A 16,315-nucleotide genomic window follows, 5' to 3' on the forward strand; every position below is an offset into this window, starting at 1 on the left:
AGACTAATGTTTATGCAGACTCGCATACTACTCCATGTACAAATAAGCTTGCATGATGGCAGCAAGCCAGGATAAAAAGAGAGAGAATGTTCAAAGTTTGGGATCATTTGACATTTAAAAATAAAAAAAGCGCAATATGTCTATTGCAAAGCAGAACTAACTAATGCACTGCAGGCATGTCTCCATCTTCATCATTGCGCAGCATGCTGGCCTTTGAGGAATCCCAGCTAGGATCACATTACCACGGTGCACTTTGGCACATGGTCAGAGGAGAGGTCATTGTATACTACCAGTCACACAGGCCTTCTCAGAACTCCCGCGTTGAGCTCATGTGTACAAATACTTACATCATCATCTCTGTTATTCTGCTTCAACTCTTTTTGTCTCGCTTCTTCATGTATTTGTTAGTGCAAAAGGATGAGTCCATTGCAGTCATAATTTGGGACTATTCTGTTTATCTCATCTACGCTCGCTCTCAGTTAATGGGCTTGTGCGGCTTGGCAGCGTTGCTCCTTTCAGGATGTGTGTTGAATATGAGGCAGAGTGACGCACACAGACAACAACACGCACAGACTGGTCTTGTTAGCTGCCCTCGCAGTCTCTCACAGAGCCTGTTTGTTCCACTTGCATAATGAGGAGACTTTTGAAGCAATGCCACTGATAATACACCAAAAAGGGGATACCAGGACACAGATGCATTTATCAGGGATTCATCGACCCTGCTTTGCCGATTGATGCTAATTACCGGTACGCTCTTCTCTCACGCTTGATACCTAGAACTTGGACTGAGAATGCAGAATCCGTTAATATTAATTTGGATCATTCTTCTTCTTGTTTGGATTATGTGTAATGAGTCAGCTCGCATCCTTTCAACTGACCTCCACCCCCTTTGCGGCATTTCAGGATTCATGGCTATTGTAGAGCTCTAGGTAACTGCCCCCACACACACACAAACACACTCCCTTGTCATTGCCTCGCTCACCCCTCTTGGTCTCTTCTCCGGAAAGAGCTGGCTTCAGCAGTCTAGCTGAAAGGCGCAATGCATACCCACACATGCACCGGTGCTCTTTTGTGAGCGCGTTTGCGCAACAGCGGCGAGGACCCACAGCTTTCTGTCGGCCGCGAGGCAGCGCCGTCATTCTGCCGCATGCTGCCTGCCGACACCATTACGCAGAGGAATTCCCTGCTGTCGCCACTGCTTCTGTTTACAGTGGCAAAGAGCAAGGAGGAGAGGAGGTGTGCTGCAGAGCTCTAGGAGTGCTTGGATTTTACATCAAGATGTGCACTGGTTGTTTCCAAGGAAATGGCTGTGTTTTTGGGATTTGTTGGTAACCCCTGTGCTCCCCATTGGGCACATATGTAAGAGGGAACATTGTGTTTTTTGTGAGAGAGGCGCTGCTTTATTTGTTTGCTGCTTCCTGATGCGGTCGGAGCGGGCTAGTCGTGTTTGTATCGTGGTGCTGGAGGAAGTGGAGGAAGATGAGCCCTCCTTTTCACCCCCACCCCCTCGGCCCAAATCGACTCCAGACCGCAGATCCCATCATGCCCCTAGAAGGGCTGCTGCCCTGGAGGACAAGGTGAGATGGTCTCATCTTTTTGGTTCCGTTACTGACTGAATTTGTTAATGAAAACGTTCATTGAAATTTCAAGTCCACTTGTGTGTCACTGTCACACTGACTCCATGTTAAAACGTGACATCAGTTACATAAGTAGACGCACTGTCTATTGTATAAAAATACAGTGCACTTCTGTACATGCTAATTTTAGCAGCAGTTTAATGAATGAGAAAAATTCTGGTATGTAAAGATTATCACTATAGCCATTGTAGTTCTAAATCCAACGTTGACACATTGCTATGTAGATAGAATGCAGTTTGTATTATGTACTTTAATAGGAGTACTGAGGATCCACAGGATGTACCACCACACTAAGCGTTGTTCCACTTGTCAGCCGTTTAACTAGCATGCAACAGTCATCAACGTGCCTCACTTATTTTTAGCCGGGACAGAGTGAAAGTTGAATTGGGAGAAAAGTCTATTTAAGAAGCCAGGATTCCCCTCTGACAGAGCAAGTGTGTCAGTGTGTTGTTGACACACTTCTGCAGAGTAATAATACTTGGAAGACTGCAAATGAGGGTTTTTGGAAGCCTCTTCAGACCTCCTTCAGATTGACAGGCCATCTCATCAAGTGCCATTTTCAGTAAAATCGCAGCACACACAGCACTATTTCACACTTTGTATCAATGCCTTTATTTAAGCAGTACTTCACGAGAAAGACTGTGATGATGGGCCAAGTTTTGTTGTTGTAGATAACTGAAAGATAACTAAACAACTAAAAAGTCCCATCATCACTGATTGAGTCTGAAATTGTCACATTTGATAGTGTTGCCCAAAATACCTTTATAAAATAGTTTGGGGGCAAGGGGTGTTAATTTATCCACAGCAGAGAGTACCCAGGCATTCATGAGAGAGGAGGCCTTTATTTGTCCTAATGCATTTTTATGGGAAAAAAAACTGAATTTACCAAATGAGGGTTATTCTAATATAATCGTGATGATAAGCGGTATTGATGGATGGATATTTATATTAGAGTATGTGTTCCAATAAATATTTTATTTATAATCAAAGATAGTGTAGTGGTACATCGTCGGCTGACTTTGGTGGCGGCAGCGTGGGTTCAGTTCCCACTCAGTGACGTTGTGAATGTGAGTGATCATGGTTGTCTGTCTCTCTATCTGCCCTGTGACTTAACAGCGACCAGTCCTGGGTGTAGTTCGCCTTCTGCCCAGAGACAGCTGGGATAGGCTCCAGCTCCCAGTGACCATAAACTGGATAAGCGGTATAGAAAATGGATGGATGGATTTTATGTATAGACAATGTTTTGTTTGTTATTTAGGTTATTTTTAAATTCACCCCTTGATTGAAATCTAAATAATTTAACCAACATTTAGTTTTTCCATTAAGGTCAGTGTTAGCAGGTGTTGCTCCGGAATGTTCCGATCTCTGTGAATCAGCACGTTTTATTTTAAACGCACTGAAATTCAGTGTTACAGATGTCAAGTCTGCTCTGCGGGCAGCGTGTTTATTGTTAAACATAGAGTGCTCCTGAAGGGAACACAGGACGCATCTATTTGGGGTGAGGCATTTATTAGTTTAATTGGACATATTTTGGATTACTGTATTTTCACGACAATAGGGCGCACCGTATTAAAAGGTACAGTCTCAGTTACGGGGTCTATTTCTGTATTTAACACATACATAAGGCACTCCGTATTATTGGGCGCAGACCTGGTAAAACATACGCTAGCTTAAAACATACGGTAGCATGCATGCACACTAAAACAATGTTTTTAAAAAGGCAGCGGGAGCAAAACTGAGTTCGGTTGTACTTTATTGAAGTAGTTAACAATGTACTCATGTTATTTTTTTGATCAAACCTCATCCACAAATCCATCAAAGTCCTCATCTTCTGGATCCGAAATGAACAGCTGGGCAAGTTCTCAATCAAACACGCCAGGTTCCCTCTCGTCATTGTCGGAGACGGTCTCGTTGCCGTGCGGCTCCTCAGAAATGCTGCCGGCTTTTACGAAAGCTCGAACAACAGTGCAAGCAGACACGTTAGCCCAAGCATCCACAATCCATTCACAAATTGTGGCGTAACTCGCCCGGCGCTGCCTCCTCATCGTCGTAAAACTGTTTTCACCATCTGTCATCCATCGCTTCCACGCCGCTCGCAACTTCACTTTGAACGCCCTGTTTACACGGATGTCCAGCGGTCGGAGTTCCTTAGTCAAGCCTCCCGGAATGATGGCAAGCTTCCTCACTTGCTGCACACGGCAGAGGTATTGCACTCAGTCGAATGGTGACTTGAGACACTTGTCCCGGCTGTTCTTTGCTCATTAATCCATTGCTCAATTTGGTCTTCCAACTCGGACCACCTCGCCTTGTTTCCGCGTTTTGTTTTTCTTTTTTTTCCCGCGGAAACTCAGCTTCGTCTTCTTGACTTGGCAAAGCTGGTTTTCCTGCTTCCTCCACTTGCGAACCATGGATTCGTTGATCTTGAAGTCTCTCGCGGCTGCTCTATTCCCATGTTCCTCCGCGTAACTGATAGCTTGCAGTTTAAACTGTGCTTTGTAAAGCGTGTCTCTTCATAGGTGCCTTTTTCGGGGGTCCTTAGCCATACTGACGTTGTTTTGCACAATGCACACCCCGATGCTATATACCTACTGGGGGCGTGGCTTTAGCGTCCTCCTTCACGCACCCTTCCCCCTTTACGTCTGCATGCTGTCCACAGCCACGTCCGCTTTTCCTCTGTCTAAGCAGCTTGTCGGCAGGAAATGCTCCCAGTCAGTCAAGCGGCCAAAAAGAGAAGAAAAAAAAAAGTCAAGCGGAGCGCTCATCACACAACATTTATAGATGTTGGAACTCGGTGCGCACATAAGGCACGCTGCATTATAAGGCGCCCCGTTCATTTTGGAGATCATTTAAGACTTTTAAGTGCTGCCTTATGGTCGTGAAAATACGGTAATTGGTGCTCTGTGTATATTAGAGTGCAAGCAATTATTTGAGGCGATGCATCACTATCAATGCAGTAATTCCCATTTCTTTGTAGCCCTTGTACAAAAAGTGTCCGATTTGTCTTCCTCGCTTATTAGAAGACAAATGTTTAGCTCCATACGCAGACAACTTTTCTCCTTTTGAGGACATTTATATCACATGTAGTGTAAATCAATTCATAATTAGAAAGGCAGAAGACTACATTCTGAAGTCACGTTGACCTCGCTCTGCGTGGCCGCAGAGCACAGCTTCAACCTGTCAGGTTTACGTGAGAAGGTTTGTTTGCTAGCGTGTGCTGCAGCTGCTTCTCTGTCATAAACAAATCTGGCATGTGCAACCATTTTTGACCTACCACCTGGAATTTATGTGGTACTCAGACAAAGACGACTCTTGCATAATGCCCTCTGAGAACAGTCATGATGGTAATAACAGTTTGAAAATAACTATGTTGTTCTTGTTGCAGCCATCCTTGCTCAGAGCCATCTTCAATGAGGATCCAGAGGAAGTTCGGGCCCTCATATTCAAGAAAGAGGATGTCAATATTCAGGTAAGTCAAGCACTACATTCTCTGCTCGTTTCTTTAGCTCTTCTGTTTTCAATGAGCTAGCACTATGTTGTGTTTGTAAGAATCGTCACACAACATACCACATTAACAAACCAAGGAGAATCAATTGAATCAATTGACTGCTTGAGAGCTAATTTTTGCAGCTCTGAAGACTGAAGACACAGAAGCACCACATTCTCCAGCTTTAGGACACAACCCTTCACCCCATCTCATTCCTTTCTCGATCCCTGTGTTCCAGGATATATTATTCACCCAATTCTGCTCTAAGCTTTGTTTTCTCTGTGATGGTCAGTATTGCTAGGGTCATCACACTGTCTCTTCCTGGAGTCAGCAACACTGGCCCCCACCTATTGCAGTCACATAACACTTGTTTATAGCACCACTCTGATGATTGCCCTCTGCTGCACTGAAATACACAGCGGGGGTGCTGCGACAGGGTGCAGTGATGGATGGGAGCAAAGACTGTTAGTGAATTGAGAGTTTGTACAGTGACCTTTGTGGGCCGTAGTTCATTTTAGACTAATGACGAACCATTAAGAACACCTGCATCTGATCTGAAAGGATCCCATACAAGTGATTTTTCAACCAATGGTGAAGAACTGCACTGCATCATATTGTTTTTGTAATAGTTTGGCTCCCTTATTGCCAAAATATTGATAATTTAAAACAAAAAAAAAAGTAATTCTCCACACTGCATCATGTTAACAAAAAAAAAAAAGAAGGTACAATACCTGTATGACTATATAGGTGACAATACCTATATATATATATATATATATATATATATATATATATATATATATATATATATATATATATATATATATATATATATATATATATATATATATATATATATATATATATATACATATACACACACACACACACACACACACACACACACACACACACACACACACACACACACACACACACACACACACACACACACACACATGCATACATCCATCCATTTTCTGAGCCGCTTCTCCTCACTAGGGTCGCGGGCGTGCTGGAGCCCATCCCAGCTGTCATCGGGCAGGAGGCGGGGTACACCCTGAACTGGTTGCCAGCCAATCGCAGGGGTCATACAAACAAACAACATTTGCACTCACATTCACACCTAGGGGCAAATTAGAGTCCCCAATTAATGCATGTTTTTGGGATGTGGGAGGAAACCGGAGTGCCTGTAGAAAACCCACGCAAGCACGGGGAGAACATGCAAACTCCACACAGGGGGGGCCGGGGATTGAACCCGGGTCCTCAGAACTGTGAGGCTGACGCTCTAACCAGTCGGCCACTGTGCCGCCCACATCAGAATCAGAATCAGAATCATCTTTATTTGCCAAGTATGTCCAAAACACACAAGGAATTTGTTCCGGTAGTTGGAGCCTCTCTAGTACAACAGACAGTCAATTTACAGAACACTTTGGGGACATAAAGACATTGACAAAAAAACAATTGTGCAAAAAGATGCAGAGTCCTCTAGCACTTAGAGCAGTTCGAATGACTAATATTGCAATATGTATATAAATATATATAAAAAATTGTGGCTTGTGTAACAGGATACTGAAAAGCGGACACCACTACATGCTGCAGCCTACCTGGGTGGCACTGAGATCATTGAGCTGCTCATTCTCTCAGGTAAAGAGAGCAACACTAAACGTCTCATTGGAAGTATTTCAAAGCAAGCTGTTTAGTCACTGTCAATCACGTTCTACTTAAACATCGTGTACTAAATGTAAAAAAACAAAAAACGTGATTATCAACATTAATATCTGTCATTGGGCCTTGAGAGCTTCAGATGTCATACTGAGATTGTCCATGAAATGGAATTAAGCCACTCAGTTCAATATTTAACAGATCTCTTCTGTGGAATGTCCTGTTTTTCATCTTTTATGGTCATATGCTCCAGCGGTATGTCTACTCATTGCCTTGTTACATGATGTCACTGTGTCCAATGGCAACTGGTGAGGCTACTGGTGATTTCTAAATCATCTGGGACAGTCTGTCTTTACCTTCTTGGCTTTCTGTAGATCAGCTGGACACGAGGGGAGGTGTCAGCACTGGCGCAATACTATATAGGGTGTGTGCGTGCACACGTGCCTATGTGTGCTTCCCTGTTCCTCAATATTGGGAAGAGCAAGTAACAGGTGCAGTTAGTTTGTAGGCTATTTTAACGCCCAAAGTCACGTCAAAGAGGATCAAGGGAGTTTTAAATGCTCCAGGCACTATTGGCTCAAAAGACCCCTCCTACTTGTCAGTCATGAATAAAGACTCAGCCAGATAAAACAATTTTGAACATTCAAATAATTTTACTATAATGAAGGCACTTTAAATTCTTTGTTGATGCTAATTTGCCATCTGCTATTTTCTTCCAAGGAGCCAGAGTTAATGCCAAAGATAACAAGTGGTTGACTCCTCTTCACCGTGCTGTGGGTTGGTGCAGTGAGGTAACCATTTTATAAACACACATTCAGTTGGACTCTCCTGAAACCATGTCTTATCGTTTGATTGTGTGTCCCCCATATCACAGCAGATATTCTTGTGGAAAGCATCTTGTCTCTCTTTTTTGGAAAAAAAAGAGAGATTTTTGGAAATCCCCCCAATATTGTGGAAATCTGCGGATTATAGCAATAATATTTTTGTGGGTTTTTACAGTATACTTATTTACTGTAATACCTTCACGTCGGAAAAGAGAGCCACAGTCATCGATGCCCTTCTCAGCCATTTGTTGAACGTCGGAAGAACAGTATAACATAAACAGAATGAGCACACTCACGCATGAGCTGCTGTTGGCCATTGCTCACACCCTGACACTCACGCAGACTCGCTGTAACATGGCACCCCACCAAGACCTGTCTCTTAAAGGCACATAATTAATAACACACAGACGCAATAATATGTACAGAATTTTTATACACATTTCTATACATTTTGGTGTGTGTTCAGAGCTGTTACAATGTGTGTTTTAATAAGTTTAAATGTGTTTGAAGTATGTGGGAAAATTATATGGTCTCTCTATCGCAGATTTTCACCTATAGCGGGTGGGTCTGTCAAGTATCCTCTGTGATGAAAGGGATTGACTGTAATTACAAATATGAACTTGATGTCAGCCCAGATATGACCGATGTAAAAGTTTTGTTGATGACACCAGTTATCTTAATACATTAGACTGAGACTGTTGGGCTGGAAAAATAGATATACAGGTACATGCAAAGATCCATAAGGCGGTTTGTTGGTGTTTAGTGCACCTTTTCTCTACATTCTGCCTATGAAGAAGCTTTCAGTTTTTCTTTCATCCTCTCTCAATCTTCCTGATGATCCCTGTTTGTGCAGGATGCCGTGGCTGTGTTGCTGAAGCACAGCGCCGATGTCAATGCCAGGGACAAGAACTGGCAGACGCCACTCCATGTTGCGGCGAGTAACAAGGCTGTGCGCTGTGCTGAGGCACTGGTCCCGCTGCTTAGCAATGTCAATGTGTCTGACCGGGCAGGACGCACTGCTCTGCACCACGCTGCCTTCAGTGGAGACACAGAGGTTGGCCTCACATACGGTAGTAGAGGATTACCCTCTATGGACACTAGTGTATATTCTTTTACTTTTGGGTTGTAGATGGTGAAGTTGCTACTGTCCAGAGGGGCTAACATCAATGCGTTTGACAAGAAGGATAGGAGGGCCATCCATTGGGCTGCCTACATGGGTAAGATTACACAATGGTCTCTCGCCCATAACAGTTGCTGTTGAGGTCCTCAGTTTATGAATGAGTTCTGTTCCTATACTACCAACACAATTCCAATTTTGTGCGCAAGCCAGAAAATGTAGTCTATCGGTAAACCTGTATGTTCATGCAATAGTAAAGTCATAATTACAGTACATATTTGCATGAAAAAAACAATAACAAAAGAGAGAAAAATTCCTCACCTTTACTCCTGTGATTGGCTTGCAGACCAGATGGGTGAAATATCTCATTGCACACCATAAATCATGGCTCCATTGTGTTGGGCACCTAGCCATTTTACCCACAAGAGTCTACTTGGAATTTTAAGTGTGTCTTCTGGATCATTCCCCTATACTAGAGATAAGCAGAGTATGGGCCACCAGTATAATATATACTGCATAGAATATAGTATTTATTTAGATACACATTTTAACGGTGGCACGATGGGCGCCTGGTTAGCACATCTCCCTCGCAGTTCTGAGGACCGCGGTTCAAATCCCGGCCCCGCCTGTGTGGAGTTTGCATGTTCTTCCTGTGCCTGCGTGGGATTTCTCATGGCACTCCGGTTTCCTCCCACATCGCAAAAAACATGCAGGGTAGGTTAATTGAAGACTCTAAATTGCCCGTAGGTGTGAATGTGAGTGGGAATGGTTGTTTGTTTATATGTGGCCTGCGATTGGCTGGGGACCAGTTCAGGGTGTACCCCGCCTCTCACCCGGAGATAGCTGGGATAGGCTCCAGGATGCCTGCGACCCGAGTGAGGATGAGCGGAACGGAGGATGAATGAATGAATTACACATTTTAAGTTCTTTTTAAACAGATCTATTAAATAACCTGGCCTACCCCTCAGTTTTAAAAATCCAATGTGGCCCTTAAGCACAAAAGCGTGCCAACCTCTGCTCCCTACATTTGTACGCATGGTGTATGAAAACTATAAAAACACATCTAGACTGGGTCCAATAATGTAATTATGTCTTGCTCCTCTGTTGCAGGTCACCTGGAGGTAGTTAAGTTACTGGTGAGCAGTGGAGCAGAGGTGGACTGTAAGGACAAGAAGGCTTACACCCCGCTGCATGCAGCTGCCTCCAGCGGGAAGAGTAGTACTGTACACTACCTGCTGGGCCTAGGGGTCCAGGTCAGCACTTGCAATGGTTCACATCTAGCAATGATGTTGAAAAGATTCAAATGTGTTTTTCTTAGGTGAATGTGGTCAATGCCTATGGTAACACACCACTCCATTTGGCGTGTTATAATGGGCAGGATGTGCTGGTCAGTGAGCTCATCAAGGCTGGGACTAGTGTCAACCAGGTTTGTGTGTGTGTTCATAGTTAAACCTGCTTAATATGCATTTTCAATTTTGTGGTTTGTTTTTCTCTTCTAGGTCAATGAGAGGGGGTTCTCTGCCCTCCACTTTGCCTCCTCCTCACGCCAAGGGGTGCTGTGCCAAGAGCTGTTGGCCCATGGAGCACACATAAACATGCGGGTGGGTTCCTTACAAACACCTAAAAGCTCAGGTTTAATTGAAATCAGCAATATTGTTGTTATAGGATCATATACTGCACACCTTACTAATATAAACCTTTTTTAGAGGATGGTAAATTCCCATGGAGCTTGTGTCTCCAAACACCTATGGATCTATGTTTGCTCTTCAGTAGCAACCAGAAAGACACACATTAGTAGAGGAGCATTGTTGGAAACTGATATGAGGACACATGGAGCCTCAAGATCAACGACCATATGGGGCATGCTGGGGGAGGGGAGTGGCTCCCCACGGCTCCTGGCTACTTGGAATATACTGTATTTGTGGGTGATATTCACAGATAGCTCGGTTTTCCACAACACTTCAGTAAAACATGAACCAGTGTCAATGAACCTCTCCATGGACTGCAACACTGATACTGTATTTAGCGTTCATATTTACGTACACAAATCCCATTGTCCACTTTGCGCAGAGTAAGGATGGAAAGACTCCCCTCCATATGGCAGCTACCCATGGCAGGTTCTCCTGCTCTCAGGCCCTCATTCAAAATGGTAAGCTGGGAGCCTAATCATTATTTGTGTGCTGTAATGGGAGCAGTGCATTTCATATTTATGTGTTTGTAGGAGCTGAGATTGATTGTGCGGACAGGGACAGAAACGCTGCCCTTCACATTGCCGCACGCTATGGCCATGAGCTCATCATCAAAGCTCTCGTCAAACACAGAGCCTCCATTTCCAAGTCAGTAATAGTAAATGTAGTAAAAGCTAAGCTTTTAATATAGAGTGGTGCCTTGAGATACGAGTTTAATTTGTTCTTTGACCACGCTTTGTAAGTCAAAACACTTGTATCTCTCTCTCAAATCAAACTTTCCCCATTGAAATGAATGGAAATGCCATGAATCCGTTCCAGCCTCCCCCAAAAACACAACAGAATTTTTTTGTTTTAAAAGGAAAATGGCACTCTGTAATATTTAACTTTACAAAAACATATAGTAATAACAATAAAATACAATGCAAAGAATTAAACAGTGTGTCCATTATAGCTAATTAATTATGGCACCTTCTGGTGTGCATGACTTGGCCACCAGGCGGCAGTATAATACAGTAATTTAATCACAAATGAATGTGAGTTTTAGAATTACTGTGACTCTAAACTGCAGTGATGTTAGTTGTTTTGTTTTGCTTTTTTACAGAGGATAATGAATGTATATCTGTGAGTATTATATCGTCTGTCTACGTGTTGCCGCACCATCCATCCATCCATTTTCTTTCACTCATCTGGGGTCAGGTCACGGGGTCAGCAACTTGAGCAGGGAAGCCCAGACTTCCCTCTACCCACCCACTTCATCCATCTTTTCTATTGCTGCACCACTTGTGTTTACACATGTTATTTATATAATTATAACAGAAAAATTTAAACAAATAAATCTTCTGACCGATGGCGCATGTCTCGAAAAACTTGAAAGTTGGGTCACTTGTATTACAAGGCACCACCAAAGGAGAGAGAAGAGGATATCTTTTGTAATTTGTGACATTGTTGACGATAGCCTTATTAGTGAGACATAAATACAAAATTAGGATAGGCTTTTTGAACCTTAATGTATCCTTTCTAAAACCCCATGTACAAGAATGTCATTGTCTTTCATCTATGTCTTGAAATACTTGTAATAACTTGCCCTCTCTACTTTTTATCACTCCAGGAGAGGTATTCACGGGATGTTCCCGCTGCACCTGGCAGCTCTCACAGGCTTCCCTGATTGCTGCAGGAAGCTGCTGTCCTCGGGTACATTAAAGTTGGCACCTTTCTTGGGCTCCGAAAACACCTAGTTGACCGTACATTTATTGTATTTACATATTTGTTTCAGGATTTGACATTGACACGCCCGATGATTACGGAAGGACCTGTCTACATGCTGCTGCAGCTGGAGGGTGAGTCCTTGTTTCATCCATCTTATTTGCAGTATGTATTGGAGTTAATTTAATGAAATAATTGTTTTTAACTGTTCAGGAACCTGGAGTGCCTGAATTTGCTGCTTAACATAGGAGCAGACTTTAACAAAAAAGACAACTATGGAAGGTATAAGCTAACAGCCAGAATAGTGCCTAAACATGACTGCTACAGTAATAAGGCTAAAGCCCTGCATAGAGCGAGAGAGAGAAATCTTCACTTGCCCAGAAAATAAATGATGTCCCTCTGACCATCATAGGACTCCACTTCATTATGCATCAGCCAACTGTAATTACCACTGTGTGTTTGCCCTGGTGGGCTCCGGGGCTAGCGTCAATGAGCTAGACCAGAGAGGCTGCGGCCCTCTGCACTACGCTGCTGCAGCTGACAGTGATGGAAAGTACGTTAGTTCATTAAAACCTCACACATCTTCAGTCGCGGATTGCTCTGGAAACATTCTTATGTTTCTGATTGTCATAGATGTGTGGAGTACCTTTTGAGGAACAATGCTGAGCCAGGAGTAAGGGACCAACAGGGGTACAGTGCAGTCCACTATGCCTCAGCCTATGGCCGCACGCTCTCTCTGGAGCTGGTGCGTACCTCAGCCAATGTGTAACAACTGCAAATCATTCGAATAAAATCTGAGCTGCCCCAAAAGGTACGTTGTGGGCTGAGCTGAATTCCCAAAGAGAGTCAAAACTCTTTGTTTGTGTTTTCTTTTAGATGGCAAGTAAAACTCCTCTTGACGTGGTAAGAATGTTGTATGTGAAGTACTTGAGCTAATGTGAATGGGCCGCTTTGTGAAAGTGGTGGACTGACTGGTTAGCATATCTGCCTCACAGTTCTGAGGACGTGGGTTCAAATCCGGCCTCATCTGTGTGGAGTTTGTATATTCTCCACACCCCTGCGTGGGTTTTCTCCGGGTACTCCGGTTTCCTCCCACATCTCAAAAACATGCACAGTAGGTTGATTGAAGACTTTAAATTGCCCGTAGGTGTGAATGGCGATTAATATGTGACCTACTTGGCTAGCGACCAGTCAGCTGGGATAGGCTCCAGTACGCCTGGGACCCTAGTGAGGACAAGCAGAAAATCTAATCAAGGCTAAGCTATTTAGTGTTGTGGTTTTAAATTACTCTAAATGTAAATTTAATCAGACTTACTCTTGTGATATAGAATTGGAGCGCAATCCTGGATCTGATGAGCTATATTTCATGACACTATCTTTTTTATTTTATTTTTTTAAATTTTTGTAAATAATTTTTTTTCTTCCCCCAGTTTATTGAGTCATCAGGAACAGACTTCCCTAGTAACTCTGAGTGCTATGGGCAGATCAGCCCACTTCACTTGGCGGTGAGTTGAAGGATTTGGGGAGTTTGTGGTCCTTACACACCAAAGATATTGGAAGTGCACATACAGTATGTATGTATGCCCTTCATTTATTCAGGCTTATCATGGACACTGCGGAGCCTTAGAAGTCCTCTTGACCTCCCTGCCGGATGTGGATGTCCGTAACCACCAAGGCTGCACGCCTCTCAGCCTGGCCTGCTCCAGAGGCCACCAGGAGTGTGTCTCGCTCCTGCTTCACCGCGGCGCCTCGCCCATGACCTGTGACCACTCACACAAAATGACCACTCTCCATGCTGCAGGTAGAAGAAGTTATGTTGTTTCACATGCCTCCATATCACGAGTGGACCTTTGATACTTTACGTTTAAAAAAAGTTGATAACACAAAACTTAACAAATGTTATACCAGTGATGGGTCGTACACTGCCCTACATTTACAAGCGAAGTGTTATTTGTTCCATGAAATGTTATTATTTTTTTCCTAACAGTCTGTTATTCTCTTCTTCACTTCACTTCCGTGTATATGGGGTTTATATTTTTTTCATCCAATCAGATTTTCAGCTTCTGTGTGCTGCCATGTCAATCTAATCTGCCCAGGGCCTTGAGAATCAGTAGTGCTGGTTTATGCAACTTCAACTATAGTAGCAATTGGACTTTTTGTTGAACCAATCAGATTTCAAATTCACCTCACAGCTCGCTGGCCCACAATAATGTCAGCATTTTCCATCCTTTTGATCGTTGGTCAGAGCAAGCCAAGTTGGACGAGCTAAACGCTGCTGCAGTAATCTGCACACATTATTACATTTAATAATCAGTATCTCTGTTGAACTTGACTATGATGTATTCATTCAAATGTATGTCATGTTATTAAGTAATTTTTGAATCTGAAGTGCTCAAGGTGATGTACTGTACATGGCACCGTTCGTCAGCTGTTACATTGCGTATTTGTATAGTATTGATGGTTTGTATAATTGTGGTGGTATTAAGAGGTGGATTAATTCAGGTACATCCCCACTGAAGGCCCAGGTACTAAAAGCACTGCCCGCCACAGTTGATATAAAAGCATAGACATGTTTTTAAGTTTAGTGTATAATAAAGTGCACATTTTAGAATAGCCACTTAATATGTGAATGGATTATTAGTGTATTACAAGAAAAAATATGGTGAACAATAGTATTTTAAGGCAATGACACCACACTTTGCAAATAGTTAAGCTTATGTATTTTACCATAGTTTTGGGGAAATGGGAGCACAAGAGTGCATATATTTTTAAGTAATTCCATTGCCACACTTTTTGCGTGTGTCTATCACAGTTACAAATGGCCACTCAGGGTGCCTGCGTCTCCTCATGAGCAACAATGACCAGCACATCAATTTGGATGCACTAGATGTCAACAAGCAGTGAGTTATGGAAGGCTGAATTCATCATACTGGCCTTCTGTTTAAGATTTATACAAACAATTGGAACTGAGTCCTTATTTAAAGGCATGATATGTTTTTGTGTGTGTATGAAGAACCCCGTTGATGTTGGCTGTGCTGAATGGACACACTGAGTGTGTGTATTCGCTGCTAAGTCAAGGAGCCAGCGTCCAGGTTCAAGACTGCTGGGGCAGGACGGCCCTCCATCGAGGGGTGAGATGAATAATCTTAGTGGGTGTGGAATCATTGTATTATGATGCGCTGTTATACCGGGTATGATGAATGACCAAGATGGTCAGTCATTTACCATTTGAACTGTTTGTTAACACAGGCGGTGACAGGCCAGGAGGAGTGTGTGGAGGCTCTCCTTCAGCGAGGGGCCAGCGCATGTGTGAAGGACATTCGCGGTCTCTCCCCTCTTCACTTGGCGGCCGCCTGTGGTCGTGTGGGCGTCCTCGGCGCTATGCTACAGGCGCCTGGCACTTCTAATGGTCTCTCGCAACTCACTGACAACAAAGGCTACACACCGCTGCATTGGGCCTGCTACAGCGGTACTCAAACTTAACCTCAAACTGAAAGCTTAACAGAAATCACATTTTAAGTTTTACTTAGTGTTTTTTCCTCCCTTTAGGATGTGATGCTTGTGTTGAGTTGCTGTTAGAGCAGGAAGTCTTCAGAAAGATAAAAGGCAACACATTCAGCCCATTGCACTGTGCAGTGTAAGCAAACACTTCTATTTGTGTGCATGAATGCCTGATGCAGTCACAGACAGTGACGGGGTGTTTTGTTTGTTTCAGTATGAATGACAACGAAGGAGTGGCAGAGATGTTAATCGACTCCCTCGGCGCAAACATCATCAACTTCACCGACTCCAAGGGCAGGTGAGAGGTGCAGAGCGAACACATAATTGGCATTTTGAATGAAATTTTTATTGCCTCTGATACCAGTAAATGTTCAATTCTAGTTTTGCTTGGTCTCACTAAAGCTGTTGATAGTATTGATCAGCACATCCTCATCGATAGGTTGAGGGAATGGGTAGGGATTAACTAATATCTATCAAATAGATATCTCTGCGGTTGTTGCCCCCAATAAGTGAGAGTTTATCTGCCTTTCCTGTGGTGTTCCTCATGTGTTAGTCTTAGGGCCCATTCTTTTTGTCCTTTAGATACCTCCGTTGAGATCTCTAAAACTAAAGATTATAGCACATTGCCATAAATTGCATTTATTTAGGACAGGCATTCCAGTAAGACTATGTAGTTTTTATTATATATTTTTTTT

The 16,315-nt window shown here is 43.2% G+C and overlaps 1 protein-coding gene across 7 annotated transcripts in view; it reads left to right on the forward strand.

Moving 5' to 3' along the window:
• The window catches only part of LOC133395455 (serine/threonine-protein phosphatase 6 regulatory ankyrin repeat subunit A), a 35,057-nt gene that overhangs the window by 9,803 nt on the left and 8,939 nt on the right, over nucleotides 1-16,315 (forward strand). For 4 of the 7 annotated variants that reach the window (XM_061664354.1, XM_061664355.1, XM_061664353.1 and 1 more), the window contains 23 exons: nucleotides 5,020-5,103; nucleotides 6,690-6,768; nucleotides 7,507-7,577; nucleotides 8,464-8,664; nucleotides 8,740-8,827; nucleotides 9,838-9,980; nucleotides 10,046-10,153; nucleotides 10,227-10,328; nucleotides 10,798-10,876; nucleotides 10,949-11,063; nucleotides 12,025-12,107; nucleotides 12,190-12,253; nucleotides 12,333-12,401; nucleotides 12,532-12,672; nucleotides 12,753-12,864; nucleotides 12,996-13,022; nucleotides 13,550-13,624; nucleotides 13,719-13,920; nucleotides 14,932-15,019; nucleotides 15,133-15,250; nucleotides 15,369-15,588; nucleotides 15,669-15,756; nucleotides 15,835-15,918. In XM_061664354.1, coding sequence (XP_061520338.1) covers nucleotides 5,020-5,103; nucleotides 6,690-6,768; nucleotides 7,507-7,577; nucleotides 8,464-8,664; nucleotides 8,740-8,827; nucleotides 9,838-9,980; nucleotides 10,046-10,153; nucleotides 10,227-10,328; nucleotides 10,798-10,876; nucleotides 10,949-11,063; nucleotides 12,025-12,107; nucleotides 12,190-12,253; nucleotides 12,333-12,401; nucleotides 12,532-12,672; nucleotides 12,753-12,864; nucleotides 12,996-13,022; nucleotides 13,550-13,624; nucleotides 13,719-13,920; nucleotides 14,932-15,019; nucleotides 15,133-15,250; nucleotides 15,369-15,588; nucleotides 15,669-15,756; nucleotides 15,835-15,918 — 2,441 coding nt within the window. Of the gene's footprint in view, nucleotides 1-200; nucleotides 748-858; nucleotides 1,578-5,019; nucleotides 5,104-6,689; nucleotides 6,769-7,506; nucleotides 7,578-8,463; nucleotides 8,665-8,739; nucleotides 8,828-9,837; nucleotides 9,981-10,045; nucleotides 10,154-10,226; nucleotides 10,329-10,797; nucleotides 10,877-10,948; nucleotides 11,064-12,024; nucleotides 12,108-12,189; nucleotides 12,254-12,332; nucleotides 12,402-12,531; nucleotides 12,673-12,752; nucleotides 12,865-12,995; nucleotides 13,023-13,549; nucleotides 13,625-13,718; nucleotides 13,921-14,931; nucleotides 15,020-15,132; nucleotides 15,251-15,368; nucleotides 15,589-15,668; nucleotides 15,757-15,834; nucleotides 15,919-16,315 lie in introns of those variants that run through there. The other 3 variants (XM_061664359.1, XM_061664358.1, XM_061664352.1) reach the window with 2 other exon arrangements.

The sequence above is a fragment of the Phycodurus eques genome, chromosome 20 (genome assembly GCF_024500275.1).
Source record: "Phycodurus eques isolate BA_2022a chromosome 20, UOR_Pequ_1.1, whole genome shotgun sequence".
Lineage (NCBI taxonomy): Eukaryota > Metazoa > Chordata > Actinopteri > Syngnathiformes > Syngnathidae > Phycodurus > Phycodurus eques.